The sequence below is a fragment of the Ochotona princeps genome, chromosome 6 (assembly GCF_030435755.1).
Source record: "Ochotona princeps isolate mOchPri1 chromosome 6, mOchPri1.hap1, whole genome shotgun sequence".
NCBI classification, from domain to species: Eukaryota; Metazoa; Chordata; class Mammalia; order Lagomorpha; family Ochotonidae; genus Ochotona; species Ochotona princeps.
The window spans coordinates 9,349,732-9,368,492 of record NC_080837.1 but is presented as its reverse complement, the minus strand read 5'-3'; the positions used below and the strand labels follow the sequence as shown (position 1 = coordinate 9,368,492).

Here is an 18,761-nt window from a genome sequence, read left to right as displayed (position 1 = left end):
GCTTGTCCTTCCGTGGGGCCTGTGCTCTGCAAGCCTGCTGGAGCGGCTGCAGCCCCAGTGGGCTGTGAGACTTCCCCTGCAGGAGCCTTCATCACTTAGTTGATCCTGTAGATAGAGCAGGAATTTTTTTTAAAAAAATTTTTACTTGGTATAATTTTTAAAAAGATTTTAAAAAATTTTTATAGGAAAGGTAGAAAGACAAGGAGAAAGATCTTCCATCCACTGGTTCACTCCCCAAGTGGCCCCAAAGGCCAGAACTGAGCTGATCCGAAACCAGGAGCCAGGAGCTTCTTCTGGGTCTCCCACATGGGTGCAGAGTCCCAAGGCTTTGGGCCGTCCTTGACTGCTTTCCCAGGCAACAAGCAGGGAAGTGGATGGGAAGTGGAGCAACCAGGACATGAGCCGGCAGTCATAGGGGATGCCAGCGTTTGCAGGTGGAGGACTAGCTTGCTGTGCCACTGTGCCAGCTCCTGTAGCAGGGATTCTTCTCCAACACTCCTGAAGACCAGGCAGCTTGCAGCATAGGCTGTCCTGCCAGGAAAGATCATTGATACTGTTGGCGCTTCTGTCTCGAGCAGGGCAAGCCAACATTGCTGAGCAGAGGGAACCCAAGCCCGCATCTGCTCACGCTGTGCAGCGTCTGCAGCCGTACACAGAGTTAAAACCAAAAACGCACTCATTGCATCCTTCAGGGAGAGACATGCCTGGTGCTGTCAGTCCCTTTCCTCCACTGGCTCCATTTGCTTCTCAGCGAAACGATTGAGCGACAGCTTTTCATGCAGCTGAAGAAGTTTGGCAAGTTCTGGCAATGCCCACTGCCCAGTTCCAGCAGAACACACTCCCCCAGCCTGAGGCCTGCAGCAGGGCTAGTCGGTACACGACCCGGCATTGCAGCTTGGAGTGGAGCTGGGGTACAGGTGTGCATCAGGGTCTGGGATGGAGAGGGGCTGGGGTGATGCTCTGCCTTGCAACTGCGTTTATTTCATTTATTTTTAAATAGTTTATTTGAAAGGTAGATTTACAGAGAGAGGAAGAAGAGGAGAAAATCTTCCATCTTCTGGTTCACTCCCCTAATGGCTGCAATGGCCAAGGTTGCGCCAGACCAAGGCTAGACGCCTGGAGCTTCTTCTTCTGGATCTCCCACACGGATGGCAGAGAGCCAGGGGCTTGAGCCAGCTCCTGCTACCCTCCAGGGTGTCCATCAGCAGGAAGCTGGAATAGGAAGTGAAGCTGGAACTTGAACTCTGCCACTCTGATCCAAAGTGTGGGTGTCCGGAGTGGAGCCCTAGCCTCTGCTCTGAACGCCGGAGGTAGCGGGGGGCGCTTAGAAGGCAAAGAGGACCACCGCATGTATGTGTGTGCACTTTTCCGGGTGGGGCTGAGGTTTTCCAGGTTGGTGAAAAGGTTCCAAAGGCTGAGCGACAGTGGTGCGGGTGGGAGGTCCCCACGGTGCCACGCACACAGCTCACGTTCTTGCCGGCTGATGCTGGGAGCCCCTGGGAGCAGTGCTGGTACTGGGGGGTTTTGGAGACCCCGCACCTGGGGCTTGCAGCGGGACTTCCTACAGACTCAGATGTGCCACTTCATTAGGCTCTCAGTTCAGCCCAGCCGGGGCTGCTGGACGCAATGACTGAACGACTTTCACGTCTCAGTGCTCCTGTGTCCCCGGGGACAAAGAGGTCAGCACAGGATGGGGAGGAGGGAGGCTGGGTCTGGGATGTTCCTGCCCATGAAGGCCCCTCTCCTGCTAGTAACCCTCCCTCCCTACCCCCTGCCCGGCCCTGACCCCGGGCCCAGCCTGAGCCTGGAACCACACCCTGCTTTGTGACTGCTCCTTGAGCTGCCAGCTCGCACTGGGGCTCCGTCCTGCTTGCGTCCGGTGAGGAGGCAGGCCTGTTGGCAGCCTAGTGAACACAAACACCTTTTCAGCTCAACCTTTGAAGACTGCAGAGTCCGCTCGTTACTAGGGCTTCTCGCAGCTGAACACACAGTGCTTGGCAGTGACCTGGGGAGCTCTCTCTTTCATCAACCAGATGCTTCGGTACATGAAGGTGCAGAGGAGGATGTACTTGGACTCTGTAGCCAGAGAAAGCCAAGTGGCTTCCTGGGGTTGTTATTTCAAGGAGAGAACCTGCAGTGGCGACAGTAAACCCCAAGAGGGCAGCATTTGGCTGCTTCCCTGTGTCTCAGGGGTTAGGGTTCACGCTGGGCTGCTGATCTTGGGAGTGGGGTGAGCCAACCTTGGGTTCGCCCCATGTCATGTTTTTGGCACACCTGGGATGGCCCAGGGGGAGGGTAGAGGTGCTTGGCTTTTCATGTTTTTCTCTTGTTGAATCCTGCTTTGCTGGACTGAAGCACTAACTCTGTGCATCCAGAGGGCCACTTCTTTCTAATACCCTCAGCTTGCTGGGGCTACAACTGAACGGACTGTCCCAGGACCCTGGACCACTGCCTCATGCCCCTATGCCTCTGTTGAATCAGGGAACAGACCTTTTTTAGTTAGAATCCCACATGGGTGCCGATTCAATTCCCAGCTGCTCTGCTTCCCATCGGCTCTCTGCGCCTGGGAAAGCAGCAGACGATGGCCCAAGTCCTTTGGACCCCTGCGCCCACACAGGAGAGCTGGAAGAAGCTCCTGGCCTTGGACCAACCCAGCTCCACCTCTTGCAGCCATTTGTTGGGTGAATCAGCAGATGGAAGGTTACTTTTTCTCTCCCCCTCTGTAATTCTGCCTTTCAAATAATATTTTTAAGATGCCTATCTCTACTAAAGTCAGGGCCATTGAGTCTGGTTTGGTTGGGGACTCTTTCCATTTTTGCACTGAAATCCTGGACCCAGGACCAGACAGGATCTTTCTCTCCTAAGCACTCTAAATATCGTGCAGGTTGAGGGGTGAAAGCCGACTTGTGAATAGCATCTTGTAGGAGGGAAGTACGATAATCTCATTCAAAACCACAGGAGCTAAAGGAATGTTTAAGAAAACTGAACCTCAGACCCCTACTTGAGCACCTGTGAGGTGCTCGCATGAGTTCTTTTTGTAATTTTGAGAGTACCATGATTTACTATTTTTTTCTAAGCATGCGAAAGCTGTGGACAGCAAACACGCTGTGCTTCCAGAAGTGAACACTAGGTGGCAGCGTGGCTCTGCAGGTCTGCGGATTTGGGTGCTCAGCTCCCGGGTGTAAGGCAAGGTGACCAAGGTGACCACTGGGTAACTCTGTGGCGTATGGGGTGAGAAATCTCCATAGCTGGGAGAGCCACGCATTTGCTCTACGCTTTGCCACGACGTGGAGAACGCTGCAACAGCTGCCTTGTGCCGGGTTTTCCAGAACTCTGTCTCTCCAGTTCTCAGCTGCTTCCTCCCCAGCCCTCTGCTCCGGCAGAGGTGTGCCGGCTGTCATTGCTGTCATTCTTCCCCTTGCCTGTGATCTTGGCAGCTCACCACATCCTTTCGTCTGAGAACTGAGATCCCAGAGAGGCAGGGGATCTGTTTTGTGCCTCTCCGGGGTAGAACTCTGGCGCGCTGCACACAAAACAAAACGCAAACAACGGATGTGGTTTGTAAAGAAGAAAACGTCCCATTGCCTCATCTGATCTCAGTCCCCTGGTCCTTTAAGTGACCTCCCAACCCCCAAGCCTGGGGAATGTGGCTTGCCACCCACAAGGCCTCCTGCGTGCCCTGCCCTGCTGCAGCCCTGTGGTCACTGTCAGGCACGGAGACCCCCTCGCCCCCCATGGGACCCAGGCTGGGCTCACCCTCCTCTCTGTGAGGCTGCAACCGTGGGCTCTGACCCGTGGATGCAGAGTACCTACCCTTTCCCTGTCCTGTGCTGCTGACATGACAGGTGTCTGCTGGGCATGCCGGTCTCATCCTGGCCTGGATCCCCTGGGTACTCTGCCTCGTGTCGGCACTCAGGGTCGTTGAGGACTGGGGTCTGAGACAGCCCAGCACAGTGCACGCCCGGAGAGCCAGGCCAGCCATGCGACGACTCAGCTGCATCCCCTAAATCCTGCGTGCAGTTGTGGCGTAGTGCTCGACTCCCCTGCCCTCACACCCTCAGGGGTCCTATTAACACACTTGGGCAACACTGGGTGTCTTGAGGAGGGTAGGGATGTCAGTTAAACCCGTCTCCGTGGACACTTGGTTCTGTGTGTGTCTCGAGAGGCCCAGGAAAGTGAGAATCCGAACAATCCCTTGGGCATCCCAACCGCAGCCAGTGTGCACAGCTTGGGCCACCCGGCAGCAGCCCTTCGCTGGCCCTGGCTTCCACGGGCAGCAGGCCGAGGTGCCCTTTTCACTTGCTCTGCTGGACACCAGCTGGGTTCTTGGGCATCACTGCAGAGGGACCTTCTCGTCCCCTTGTCATCCCCATGTCCCTCTCTGCTTGAAGAACCTCTGGAGCTTTCTTTTTTAAAAAAAAAAAAGTTGTATTTATGTTCAAAGTCAGAGTCTCGGGGGAAAGAGAGGGAGAGAGTTCTTCCGTCTGCAGGTGAACTCTCCAAAACTCTCCAGGGCTGGGCCAGGCTGAAGCCAGGATCCAGGAGCTTTATCCAGATCGCTCACGTGGGTGCAGGGCCCAAGCACTTGGGCTGTTTTTGGCTGCTTTCCCAGGTGCATTAGCAGGGATCTGCATTGGAAATGGAGCAGCCGGTACTTGAACTAGTGCCCATAAGGGATGTTGGCCTCACAGGTGGCAGCCTAACTCGCTCTGCCACAACACCGGCCCTGGGATACTGTGTTGAGCCCAGGGTTACACCTGCACCTGGTTGATTGGAGCTCACAGGTCCTGTGGCCAGTTATAGTGTGGTGCCCATAACCAGTGCTCACCTGTGCTCTTGACTTTACAGAATGGACTTCGATGATGAAGATGGCGAAGGCCCCAGCAAATTCTCCAGGTAAGCTGATTTTATTCTCCTAAGATTAAGGGAGGACAGCAGCGAGCCGTGTTGGAGGATGCAGGGGGCTTGTGCTGTTTACCGTGGCTGTGTTTCGTCCCTCTTGTCCCGTTCCGTGTGTGCCTGGGTTGGTCCCGGTTGGCAGTCTGGGTATCAAAGACTGTGCCAAGCCACAACCCAGGCTACCAAACATTAAGTAACCAGTTCCTAATTCTGTTTGGTTTTTTAAGTTAAACAGTGGCTGTCAGCTTTAATGCAGTCCTTCTTTCTTTTTTTTTTTTAAGATTTATTTATTTTTATTGGAAAGTCAGAGATACAGAGAGGAAGATCCTCTGATGATTCACACCCCAAGCGGCCATAATGGCCAGAGCTGCACTGATCCAAAGTCAGGAGCCCAGAGCCTCTTCTGGGTCTCCCATGCGGGTGTAGGGTCCCAAGGCTTTGGGCCATCCTCAACCACTTTCCCAGGCCACAATCAGGGAGCTAGATGGGAAGCGGGGCTGCCGGGATTAGAACCAGCACCCATATGGGATTCCAGTGCATGCAAGGTGAAGATTTAAGCTGCTAGGCTACCACACCAGGCATTTCTTCTTAAAACAGAGACTGAGAGTTCAAGCTTAGGAAAAGATAAGTCTTTTTTTTTTTTTTCTGTCCATGAAAAAATATGAGAAATTGAGCTGGCCCTGTTCTGAGTACAGGCCCTAAGAATTGCGTTACCCCCTGGCCACGTGACAGCATCTGTGGCAGGGCTCAGCAAGTCGTCTTGAGTATGGACTGCCAGGCCAAGAGGAGAGCTGAACACAAATGCTGGTGCTGCTATGTCCAGGGCGAGCAGGAGTGATGAGATAGGTCCAGCCTGGGACTCCGTGCTTTGTCTCGCTTGGTGTCAGGCGTGACAGTCACTTGTTTTGGCCACTGGATGCGACTGCACAATCATCCCACCGTTCTTGGCAGGGTCCCCCTCTGTCTGCATTTGCCCACGCCTCCTGCTCCTCCAGCCTGCAAGCCTTGCTCACGCTCGGCGGCTGGTGAGCCCCAGACCTCACCTCGGGTGGCGGTGGCTGTGCTGGCCGCGCGGCGGGCAGGGCATGGCCCCGGAGTCCTGTGTGTTTTGCAGCGTTGATTAGAAGGGTGTCCTCTCTGTTGGCCCATCCTGGGTTGCCCATCCACCTGGCAGTCTGGGCTGTGTTTCCTGCTAATGGTCGTTGTCTCACGTTCATGTGAGTCTGGCCAGCGCCTTGATATCATTACTTTCCAGGGATCCCCAGGGATCCCCATGTCTGTAGAGAACTTCCCGTCTTCCCAGCAGCTGCCCTGTTGGAGACCCTGCCCTTCCTTTCTCTGGCTGCAGTGGGGTGGAGCAGTAGGGAGGAGAGCCCCTCCACCTTGCGATCTCCAGGGACCTTGCAGTTGGTCATCAACCCCACCAGTCTGCGCTGTGCCGTCCCCCCATCCCATGCAGATGAAGCCCCGGCCTGGATGCCCACCCATTTTCTTAGGGTGCATTGTAGGAGCAAGGGGGGCCCTTTGTGCCTGGGCCTCAGCAGGGAGGGTGCCGCCTGCCCGTGCTGATCTTCTCCCACCTTCTAGGGGCTCCTTTATAAGAGGTGGGGGCTTTGAGTCCACTGTGTCCTGTCACACTCTGTGGCCCCACAGGAAATGGGGATCCCTGGGCTCTTGGGGTGTCAGGAGGGCAGATATGAGGACTGATAGCTGTTTGATGCCGAAGGTCAATGTCATTGGTGAAATAACAGAACGGGGAGACAAAGGGCCTCTTGTCTCGGCAGCTGCTGGAGATACAGAAACCCTAGACGGTGTAACGATCTGCTAAGCCTGGCAGTGGCGGGTCTGGTAGGCACTCAAGACCCGGGCTCCTTCCTTCCCCTGCACCTTACAAAGAAGAGGGAAACACTGGCACATGCCCACATATGCAGCGACCTTCAAAAGCCCTGAGGCCACACCGCCATGGCACAGCAGGACGGGTGATGGTCTGAGGGTCCATCCCCACGAAGCTCCCAGCCCTCCACATTACCCATAGCTGTGACTGCTGTCCAAAGAAGCATGTCCGTGATCTCTGCTTACAGGTGGTGTGGCCCCTGGGCTGTGTCTCTGCTTGCTGTCTATAACGGAAACCTAGCGGAAATAGGTGTTGAGGTGTGAGCTGGCACCTGCCTGGGCATGGCCATTGGCTGGGCATCTGTGCCAGCATTTCTCAGGCCCCAGCCGTCTCTCCCATGCATGGCCCATGCTGCTCAGGGGCTGTGACATGCCACATGAAGCCACAGGGAAGGAGCTGCAAGGGGCAGACCTGGAATGCAGCCAGGCTGAGAGTTGACTGACAGATGAGGAATTGGGACAAGTCTGGAAGCCGTTCAGATGTGGATGAAAATGGAGGAGGCGTGTAGGCTCGGGGAAGCCTCAGACGAGAAGGAAAGAGAACTGAGATTCCGGAGTGAGTTTGGGGTGGGTTGGGCCGGAAGTCTGAGCAACATGTGACAGAAAGGAGCTGCAGCCGGCACTGAGGGGGCAGCTCGAGTGGCCACCTTGTCAGTTCCGTTGGCCATGCCGTGGGCAGGCTGAGCTGCCCAGTGGGCGGGCTCAGGGTCCAGGGGCGTGAGAACTCTTGACGCGGTGTGACTTCGTGGGCCTCACCTGAGAGGTGGTGTCTTCCATCTACCTGTGGGACTGTCCACCAGGTATACCTAGGTGCTTAGGGACTGGGGTGAGGGTTGCCCGCTTTTCCTTGACCCCAGAGTCGTGGTCAGTGCAGGCCCTGAAAGCAGGGTTGAGGGGGTTCAGGTTTGCCAGGAGGGTGGATGAAGGGGCAAAGGGCAGCAAAGGAAGGCCTGAGAGCTTCCCATGTAGGAGACACAGGAAGAGGAGGGAGGCTGCAGGTGCAGCAGGAAATCCGTGAGAAAAAGTTGTCGCCTGGTGAGAAGCCGTGGCCCGGGAGAAGCTGGCTGAACTGTGGGAGCTAGAGCAGGACCTGGGGAGCATGGTGCTGGGTGTGGGGGGCTCAGAGTCTGAGCAATAGCCAGTGGTGGCTGGGATGAGGGCCTTCGAGGGCATAGGGACAGCGTCCAGGGTGTGGAGGGACACACAGGAGTGAGCAGGCAGTGAGGCCTGGGAGCCTGGGGCATGACCTCAGCCCTGCCTCTCAGAATTCCGGCCGCCAGCTCCCGGTGCCAGCAGCTGAGGCTGGTGAACTTGCCCTTCTCTGATCACTCTGACCAACTTCGGGAAGATTCCTGTATGTGTGGAATTCAAATTCGGTATTTGTACCATAACAAACTTATCTTTTTAGAAAAGTATTTATTTTACTTATTTGAAAAGCAGAGTTACAGAGAGAGAGAGGGAGAGAGACAGAGAATCTTTTCTCTGTTTGTTGGCTTTCCAAATGGCCACAGCAACTAGATCTGGCCCAGGCCAAAGCCAGGAGCCACGAACTCCATGCAGATCCCCCGTGTGGGTACAGTGGCCTGAGCACTTGGGACATCTTTATCTCTCTTCCCGGTTGCATAAGCAGGGAGGCAGACAGGCATCAGTGTAGCTGGGACTCGAACATGCACTCCAGTTTGGGAGTTTAGCCCACAGCACCATGGTGCAGGCCCCATCACCCTGACTTCTGTTGGATTCAACCCTGCCCTTGGCATTGCTGTGCCCATTGCTGTGACCTCAGCATGCAGGGCATGCGGTCTCTGAGGAACCTGGCACAAGGAACCTGCTGGTGGACTCGCTGTGACCCCCTCGCCCGGAGCTGGGGGGTGGTTGGATCTCCCCGTTGCGTCGGCTCACGGATCCTGCCTTACATGTCGTCTGATCTGCCAGGTGAACTCCACTGTGAGTGAGTTAGTGGCAGTTACGGCCCACCGACCTTCCCTATGTTATCAATGGTTTTGGTCTTTCCCTTTGTTCCTTAGGGTATTGAAGCTGGCAGGCATTTCCGCCCTCGTGGCTTTGCAGATTGCAATAGATGTTGTTTTCATCTTTCTGCCGGAGCGTCCCACCCTGTTTTGTTTATAGGTATGATAATCAAAACCCACTGGATGGGGAAAATATGCAAGCTGGTATGTTCTGTGGAGATCTTTCTTGGCACCAAAGGGATTGTTGTTCCCAGAATTCTTGGTCTGCCATCCCAGCTTAGAGACCTGCTTATTTCATTTTTGGGTTAAAAAAATCAAACGCAAAACCAAAAAAAAAAAACCCCAAAACACTCAAAGTCCTTGTGAGGAATCTGCCGAGGGGCAGAGAGGGCCCCTATCCACGGATTTATTCCCTGATAAATGACTTCAGCAGGTGGTGCTGGGCCGGGCCGCAGCCCAGAGCTGGGAGCTGCGTCCAGGTCTCCCCTGTAGCTGGCAGGGACCTGCTGCCCAAAGCCATCTTCACCTGCTGCCTGCAAAGGCTGCACATGAACAGGGAGCCACAGTTTGGGGCAGCACTGGGACTCAGACCCGGGCACTGCTAATAGGCGAGCGCATCCTAAATGGGGTTTTCACTGCTGGGCTGCACACCAGCCCCTCACATCCCTTCACCACAGAAGGGACAGCCAGGTAGCAGTGAGGACTAGCCTGTTCCGTCTGCTCTGATCCTAGCAAGCCAGCTTGTGTGTGTGTGTGGTGGGAGACACAACGTATGGGGCCAGGCAAGGTCTCACTGAACACAGGCATGAGCCGGGCGTTTATGCACAGCCGGGCGAGGTGCTGCCGCAGACCACGGCTTCAGTGCTAGTCCCCACCTCCCAACCAAGCTTCCTTCCATCTCCACCTCCTCATTGGAGCAGAAGGTGTTAAAGATAAGCTGGAGACACCTCGGCCCAGGGCAGCCTGCAAACAACCAGAGTCCCTGCTGTTCCAGGGGCTCGGGGTTGGATCACACTGGGACAGAATTTTTTGCTTTAGGGGGTTGCTCCAGTGTCAGGTCTACATGGTTCACTCGTCCCTTGCCCTGAGCCAGGCCTCTGGCTGGCAGTTTGACATTCCTCTTTGCTGTGTTCACTGACCCTGCCTCCTGCTTTTCTGCTGAACAGATTGAACCTTAATCCCAGATGGTGTATCTGGCTACTCTAAGGTTTGGGGAGGAAATCCTGGGTGGTCCTGGGTGGTTCCAGGTGGTGTCTGGGAGCTGCCCAGCATTTTCTTTCTCCCACGAAGCCCCCTCAGTTGTAGCTCAGTGTCTGGATCCTGCTGGGCTCTGCAGGGGACCAGGTGGTGGGAGATACAGCGTCAGGTCCTGGGACAGACCCGGCCCAGCTTCCAGCAAGTCCGTGCACTTGAGCTCATGGCTGCTCTGCTGTACCGAGAGGAGCTCTTTGCCGCGGGCGGCCCTGAGGATTCCATGCAGTTGAGCTGTGAGATGCTCTGATTCCTGCGCGCGCGTGTACGTGTGTGTATGTGTGTGTGTTTTTCCCCTGGGAGTACTGGGCCTGAGCCGGCCCTCGGAGGATCCAGGATTTCTTAGATTCTGCTCTGTGTTTGTGTGAGCCTGAGATGCACTTGGACACGTGGCTTACTGGGAAGCCCCCTTCCGTCTAGCCTAACTGAAACAGAAGGCCAGCTTCCAGGTGCCGACACACATCTGGGGAGATGAGTGTGTGCTGTGCCGTGCCCAAGGCCTGTGCCTAAGCCTGATGGCTCTGAGTGTGACAGCTGCTCGGTGACACATATCCAGGCACCCGGGAAAAAGCACTTGGCCCATTTCCAATAAGTTTGCCTCTGTGACCACTGCAATCCAGGGAACCATCTGATTCCCCATGAGGGGATGGAGTAGTAGAGGCTGAATGAGGTAGACCCTGGAGCTTTGGTGGCACAGCTGCCTTGCACACAGTCCCTGTGTATCCTATACTGCTATGGAGCTGGCAGTGAACTGTGGCTTGAAGGCTGACCTCTCATATTGGCACCCTGGCAGAGTGGAGTGTGCAGCTGGATCTGGCCAGGCCTCTGTTAGACTATGTCAGTCTCTTTGGTGATGTTAGGGGTTTGCAGCCTTGATGTGGGTAAACAAGAGCAAAGCAAGGCATCAGGGTTCTTGCATGGCTTCTCTCAGGTAGCTCTGCCTGGGGGTTTCATAGCTGCTTAGGGTCCTGGTTCTGGGGGCAGGTAGGTCCCTGGGGCTTTTGCTTAGGGCAGTGTCCCCTTCACACACACTGTAAGGGAGTGGCAGGGAAGGTGCCTGCACCTCCTCCTACACCTTCTCACTATCTGTGATTCCTGGTGGCCTCTGGGCTCTGTCTCATGCAGCATTAGCTCCAGCATCCTGCATGGTGCAGTGATGGGGGACTGCCCCCCAGCCTAGGGGCTGTTGTGTTCAGTCAATGGGTGCCAGGTCTGCAGTTCCCTCCCTGTGCGAGACGGGAGCCACTTATAGGATGTTCTTCATTGAGGCTTTATGCTCTCGTCTGTGCGCTTTGCCTCTGATTATTCTGATTTCCCGTTTGGGAGGGTCCCTTTGGAGCAGGCCTGGGGAGAACCCCAGTTCTTTCTCCAGTGACCCAGACCTCGGGCTCTCCACCACCGTTCCCAGGGTCCCCTGTCCCCAGGAGGTGTTCCTTTGCCGCCCGCAGAGTCCCTCGACTGGCTGCCACCTCTGTAGGAGCTGATTGCTTAACAGAAGCCTCTCAGGGGTGACAAGCATGGGTAAGTGGGTGGGATAGCTCTGGCAACGCAGCGGCCAAACCCAAACCCATCCCTGCAGCTTCCCAGAGCAGACCCCATAGCATCCCCTTAGTGTAAGGAGGGAGCAGCCTTAACCTGCCAGATGTTGTCCTGGAGATGGGCCCGTCTGTGTTTACAGTGGCATGTCCCCTTCTCCCAAAGGCTGCACTGTGAACCTGGATAGACACATGTACCCATGCATTCACTCCAAAAGCGGCAGGTGGACGGAGCCCAAGGACACATGCACGCTGTGCAGAGGAATGTTTGAAAGCTGTGTCTTGGTTGTTCACGATACATGTTTCTGTGCAGTCCTCTCGAATCAGTGACACTTATCCATCAAAGCTAGTTGCTAGGTAACCGGCCTATCTCAAGTCTTCTAAGTCTTACTGTTAACTCATCACCTTTGTAAATCACCGGATGATCTGAGCACTTTGTGGGTTTGTGGATTTGTCAGTGAATGGAATCTGATTTTAGAGATGCATTTATGTGAGGAGTAGAGTGACAGTGATTTATATATAAATATATAAATATATAAACATATAAACATATAAACATGAATATATGAATATATAAATATATATTATAAAAATATATATAAATATATATATATATAGGGAGAGAGAGATCTTCCATCCATTGGTTAGTTCCCCCAATAGCTACAGTGGCTAGGGTGGGGCTAGGCTGAAAAACCAGGAACCCTGAACTCCAATCGGGTCTCCCCTGTGGGTGGCATTGGTCCGGGGAATTGGACCATTGTTTTGCTGCCATCCTTGGCTCATTAGCTGGGAGCTGGCTGGGGAGTGGAGCCAGGACTGCAACCGGTTGCTCTGATGTGGGATGCTGGCATCACAGGTGGTGGCTTAAACTGCTGGACTATCAGTTTCCAAGCAGGTGCTCTAAGGCTGTCTTCTTTAGGCACCTCATCTCACAAATCGATGTATCATGCATTGTGATCAAGTCACTTTAGCTCTGTGTTGAGGACCCTGACAACGACTTTACACCCTGAAATGTTTGCCAAGCAAGATTACCTGTGCGGTCTGAGCTCTTTTGGAAAACAGCATGCGAAGCAGGGCTGCCTGTGCTCCACATCGGAGCCGTTGCCGCACGGTGTCTGGTGGGTGCTTTGCAGGTAGCTTCGGGGTTGGTGCGCAGCGAAGAGCATACAAAGTCAGGGCTGGGCTTGACATTTGAGAATCGTCTGTATGACCACCACATAAAGACAGACCTGCAGGGGCATGTGACTGGGGGATGGGGAAGGGAGGTGTCACGGTGGGTGCAGGACAGTGGGAGGAAAGCCCAGGCGGCTAGCCTGGCATGCTTGTGTGAGAGAGAGAAAGCAGGCGTTGAGTGGCCTGTGGCGCCTGACAGGGAAGAGCCTAGGGGTCTGCGCCGAGGGGTCTGGCTTCAGGGCCGGAATGCAGACTCCAGGGGCGGCGGGAGGGGGTGGAGTCAGCCTGGGGAGGTTACTTGGAGCCCACGGGATAGGCGCACCCAGGCCCCGGTCTCCCGGCAGGCACGTGCAGCCCAGCGTGATGGATGCAGTGTCCTAAGCCTGCATTCTTGTCTGACACTTCACGGCCCTGGGCCACATTCTCTGCATGCCGCCCCGCCCAGCTGCGGGCTGCTCTGGGCCAGACCCCTCAGGGAGTACATCCGGCCTCTGCAGGTATGTGAAGTGGCCTGCACCCACAGTGAAGAGAATGGGGGGGGCACAGGCAGCGGGGCATCCTGGGGAGGACCTCACTGAGCACGTAAGAGGGAACTTCAACAAGTTCACGGAAAATGCATATATTTTCCAAGATTTATTTTTATTGGAAAATCTGATTTACAGAGAGGGAGATCTTCCGTCTGCTGATTCACTCTCCAAGTGGCCACAATGGCCGGAGTTGAGCAAATCTGAAGCCAGGAGCCGTGAGCTTCTTCCAGGTCTCCCACGTGGGTGCAGGGTCCCAAGGCTTTGGGCCGTCCTCGACTGCTTTCCCAGGCCACAAGCAGGGAGCTGGATGGAAAACGGGGCCACTGGGATATGAACCATTGCCAATATGGGATTCCTGGTGCTTGCAAGGCGAGGACTTTAGCCACTAGGTTATTGCACCAGGCCCATAAATATATTTTTAAAAGATGAGACGTGGGTTCAGAACTTTTTTTGCTCCCCAGATAAATGTTTTTCATCCCATTTTTTTCTAATGTTCATTCTGCTTTACCATTTTTGAGAGGCACGGAAGCAGTCTGTAGGAATCCAGCATGCACAGGCCTCTTGTGGCTTTCCCGAACCTGGTGCCACTGCTCCGCCATCCTCTTCCCTCCGCCTCTCCCACACCCAGCAGCAGCCCTGCCCTGCTGCTCCACAGCCACTCCTCCCCTCTGCCTCTCCCACACCCAGCAGCAGCCCTGCCCAGCTGCTGCACAGCCACCTCTTCCCCTCCTCGGAAGTGTCTTGGTTGCTGGTGCCCACCTGTCTGCTTCAACCATCCTTTGCCATTCAGCTCAAAACAGCTGTTCTTGGGGACTAGGAATCCCTCCACCTGCTCAGAACTCCCCAAGCCCAAGGCCAGGGCCCACCCAGGGGTTCCCATCCTGCCCTTCCTATTTCTCACACTCCTGTCTCCAGACCCCAAATCTGCGCCCTCTTAGGCTTGTCTGCTTACCATTCCCAATAACTTCCTCCCAACCTGTCACCCTATACCCAAGCCCCACCCTAGAACATACATTTTGTCTCCAGGTTACCCTGTTCCCTCCTCCCAGCTTCTCCAATACCCAGGAACTAGCACCCACTCTGCCTCGGGCAGAGTGCAGTCCATCATATCCCACTGTGTACAGTGCGTGTTCTCCCTTTCTTATGAAACCCCTGCAGCTTGGAGACTGGCACCTACCCATGTCTTCCACCCCCCATTGGTCCCCTGGCCCATTGCTTTGTGCACCAGAAGTGAGCCGGGCATGGCTTAGATTGCTCCACACACACCTTCTCCTGTAGGTATCCGCATGCACAGAGGGCCTGGGCACATACTGCTTGCATGTCACCAGGCCTGATTGGCACATCTGGGGGTGGGGGAGTGTGCTGAGCTGAGTAAGACCCGAGGTATTGGCAGGCTGCTTTGCCTGGGAATGTCCTTTTCTTACTGTTGGTACCACTGTCCTTCTTTGAGCACTGGCAGAATCCAAACTCCTGCCCGAGATGGTGGATACATTTTCAAAGTCCTTTCATCCTGATGGCAGCTGCATCTTAGTTCCTTGAACCTAGGATGTCAGAGTTCCTCCCATTGCTTTTTTTCTCTGAACCCACCCCGAAGGTGGAGTTCAGCCATACCTTGCCATGCTGTCGTTGTAACTGGCCGTTTGTTGTTTAACCAGCCTGCATGTATCTGTTTCGTTACTATGATACGGGAAGTGTGTTGGATGTAGAACAAAGACTGGTTCACAGCTTTATAGGAAGCTAATTGGTGGTATGCCTGGTGTATATAGTGACCTAAAGAATGGGAACGCTCTAAAGTGTTGGTCTGAATAGTTTTCCAGAGTCCCCCATCATTGCAGAATGAGGTCGGCTTGCTGCCCACTGGCTCCCATCTTGTTCTGAGACGTTGGTCTTGGGAGGAGGGAACAGTTTTATTACTGGCTGGTGGAGGGGCAGAGGAAGTGACTTGAATCTGCTTCCTGGACAGGGACATCGGAGGGAGGCTTCATGATTGCTTAGGGAGGAGGGAGCTGGTATGCAGAAATACCGATAGGGCTGGTTCTGCTCAGAGTTGGACTTGACGCAAGTGGGGTCAGCCCAGAGTTCTCTGGTTCAAGAACTTCCCTGGGAAAGCAAGATCATCCTGTTACCTGGAAACCATGTGATTGCAGGGTGCGGTCAGGGGTTCATGTCCAATCCTGTCCAAGTTCATTATCGTGGTTGGACAGCGCGTGGAAAGCATCATGTCTCGGTCCACTGGGAGACTTTGGTGCATGTCTGGCGTTAGGCCTGTGGGGTCTGTATCCCCCTCCCACAGACATGAGAATTACATCAGAGGGGCTCCTTTGCCCCTCAATGCAGACTCCAAGCCCTCAGTTAGTGCACACTTGCCCCCGGTTAACTTGGGGGTCAACTGTGTGCCATTTCCTGTCCTCTGTCCTTTCCTCCTCCCAAGCCTGGGCAAGTCATCACTGGTCTGATCCTTCTCTTCTCGCCCCTTCCCAATTGTGTGCCTTCTGGGAAGAGAGAACCACAGTGAGATCGAGCGGCGCCGGAGGAACAAGATGACACAGTACATCACGGAGCTGTCGGACATGGTCCCCACCTGCAGCGCGCTGGCCCGGAAGCCGGACAAGCTCACCATCCTCCGCATGGCCGTGTCACACATGAAGTCCATGAGGGGCACTGGGAACAAGTCCACAGATGGGGCCTACAAACCTTCCTTCCTCACTGAACAGGTATACAACCCTCTTCTTTTCCCACTCATCCCTGTCAGGGTGCCCTGGAAGGGAATGACCCTCATAGGGAGACGCAGCTGCAGGGGGAGGGAAGCCTGTATCCTAGAAGCTTTGCCGCACTGTCTGCCAAGAGGAGGGCATGTGTCCAAGTTTCTATATTCCATGGGTACCTTAAAAAGGCATCGCTCAGAGGACACACCCCAAGCCTGTCTCCAGGCTGGCTTGCTGTGCTGCCACTGGAGGAAGTGGGGAACAAATGCAGTTCTGTGGGGTAGGATTGTGGGATTGTGGGACCGTTCCCAGAGAGGCATGGTAGCTGCCATGAAGTTGGGACTGACAGAGCATCATCAGGGGTCATGTACCACTTGCCTGGCCCCAGTCCTGTGTTTGCCTGGTTTCGTCTACTCTATATTTGAGTCCAACGAAGAAGCCACAGCTACTCTCTCCTGCTGCTTAGACAAAAAGTTTGAACCTAGCTGAGTCAGCTGCTTAAGGAAGGTCTGGGTGTGGGCCCTACAAAGACAGGTGGATAGAATCCTGAAGCTGGGCTCTTTTGAGGCCATTGAATAGCCTGGGAAAAGAACTCATGAAACAACGGGAGATCTCCCAGGAGCTGGCAAGCCTGGGCAGGGAGCCCTGGACCCTCTGCAAGTGGGACACAGGCTGATCAGCAAACCCCGCAGCTTCTGTCTGCTCATCCTGTGTGCTGAATGCCAAATTTTATGCTGTTCCCCATTCTGAGAAATTGGCAGGATCCATGAGATGAGGCACTTTGGCTTGGCAGAGGGGTGGGGAGGGGATAAAATTATATGGTTGTCAGGGGATGCAGTTAGCAAGGACCAAAGTATGCAGAGTGTAGAATCCTAAAGGGAATGAGGTTTTTAATAAAACCAGGGTGTGTGGTTAGCATGAGACAGAGAGGAAGGGGCCTGATGTTCCTCTCCTCCTGGGAGTGTCAAGGGGAGATCTTAGGAGAGAGACAGCATCAGCTGGCTAGGGAGAAGCTACTGCAGGAGTACAGTAGAGGGGGAACAGAAGGGTTTATTGGTGGGGACCATGTGCCTGGAGCCTCAGGGGAAGGAGCAGAGTAGGCGTGGGAGGAGATGAGTAGGCGTTTGTTCTACTGGAACCTAGTCTATTTCTGCCATGGGAGTTGGGCTTAGAAAGAAAACAAGGGAGGAGGAAGTGGTGTTTGTCACTGTCTATTCTATGGCAGTTGTCTTTTTTTTAAATATTCATTTATTCATTAATTACATTGTATTACATGACACAATTTCATAGGTACTGGGATTTCCACCCCCCTTCACCCCAAACCCTTCCCCCATGGTGAATTCCTTCACCTTGATGCATAACCACAGCTCAAGTTCCGTTGAGATTCCCTAATTAAAAGCTCACACCATACAGAGTCCAGCATCCCACTTGTCCAGTTCAAGTTCAACGGCCTCTTAGGGAGGCCCTCTCAGGTATGGCAGATGTCTTAGCAAGGCTTTATTTCGTCCCTTCAAAAACCCAAGGATGGATCACGTGGTCCCTCACTTGGCAGGTGCACAGGTATGGCAGCGAGGCGAGCACAAAGAACAAGAAGCTCAAGCTTCAAGCTCCATGTCCACTGTGGCAGGAGTGACTGCAGCGATGGCTTGTGGCTCCAGTGGCTGTGGTACCTGGTGAGGGCGACTGGGAGTCAAAAGTTATTTTATTAGTTTAAAAGACAGAGACACAAAGAGAAAAAGAGAATCTGCCTTGATTCTCTCCCCCAGATGCCTGCTGGGGGGCTGGGTTGGGCTGAAGTCAGGAGCTGGGTATTTCATCCTGTCTCCCACAGGGATGGCAAGAACTCAACTACTTCAGCAGTCACTCCTGCCTCCTGGGGTGTGCGTTAGTGGGAACCTGGGCTTGGGAGTAGCTGAGACTTGAGCCCACAGATGGACAGTGGACCTTTGAACTGCAGGAATAAATTCCACCCTTTGAGCGACTAAGGGTTAGGAAAGAAGAGAAGAGAGATGCCTTGCAGATGTCTGGATCATTCCAAGCTTCCCCCCCTTGGATTCTTGGGTGAAGGTCATGGTTGCACTGGGGGAAAATACCTACTGTGTGCTTGCAGAGAGCACTCAGGCCCTTATTGAGTCCTTCCTCCACAGGAGCTCACTTAACCTGGGAGGAGCTCCCTGGAGAAAGCTGGTGTGGATCCGGGCAGGGGAGCCAAGGACATTGAGTTCCATGCTCCAAGTTGCACATCTAAGGGAATTGGCCATGGGTGACAGTCTCTCTTTCCTCTGCTGTGCAGACTCTTGGGGCCCACACTATGGCACAGCAGGTAAAACCAGAATCTCATCTGGGTGCTGGTTGGAGCCCTGGCTGCTCTACTTCCTATCCAGTTCTTTGTGCTAATGCATGCAGGAAAGCAGCAGAAGATGGCCCAGGTGCTTGGGCCCTGCCACCATGTGGGGGAGGCCAGAAGGAAGCTCCTGACAACTTCAGCTTGGTCTAGCCTGAACTATTGCAGCCATCAGGGAGAGTAAGCCAGTGGATGGAAGATCTATTTTTCTCTCTTTCCCTGCAACTCTGGCTTTTAAGTAAACAAATGCATCTTAAACAGAGAGAGAGATACAGGCTGTTAGCCCCTATGGAACCAAGGAAGGGCCTGGATTCTGATGGAATAAGTGATGTTCCGCCCCCCCCGCCGAAAGATGGCACTGGGGAGGAGAAAGCCACGGGGAACACAGGGCTCCCTCCCATGGGACCTTCCCACGGTCCTCCTTGAAACAGCCCTGCTCCCACGACCGAGAATTCTCTACCTTCCCA

The 18,761-nt window shown here is 54.4% G+C and overlaps 1 protein-coding gene across 4 annotated transcripts in view; it reads left to right on the top strand.

Moving 5' to 3' along the window:
- The window catches only part of ARNT2 (aryl hydrocarbon receptor nuclear translocator 2), a 160,225-nt gene that overhangs the window by 47,350 nt on the left and 94,114 nt on the right, over positions 1-18,761 (top strand). For all 4 annotated transcript variants that reach the window (XM_058665317.1, XM_058665316.1, XM_058665319.1 and 1 more), the window contains exons 3-4: positions 4,849-4,896; positions 15,746-15,959. In XM_058665317.1, coding sequence (XP_058521300.1) covers positions 4,849-4,896; positions 15,746-15,959 — 262 coding nt within the window. The remainder of the gene's footprint in view (positions 1-4,848; positions 4,897-15,745; positions 15,960-18,761) is intronic.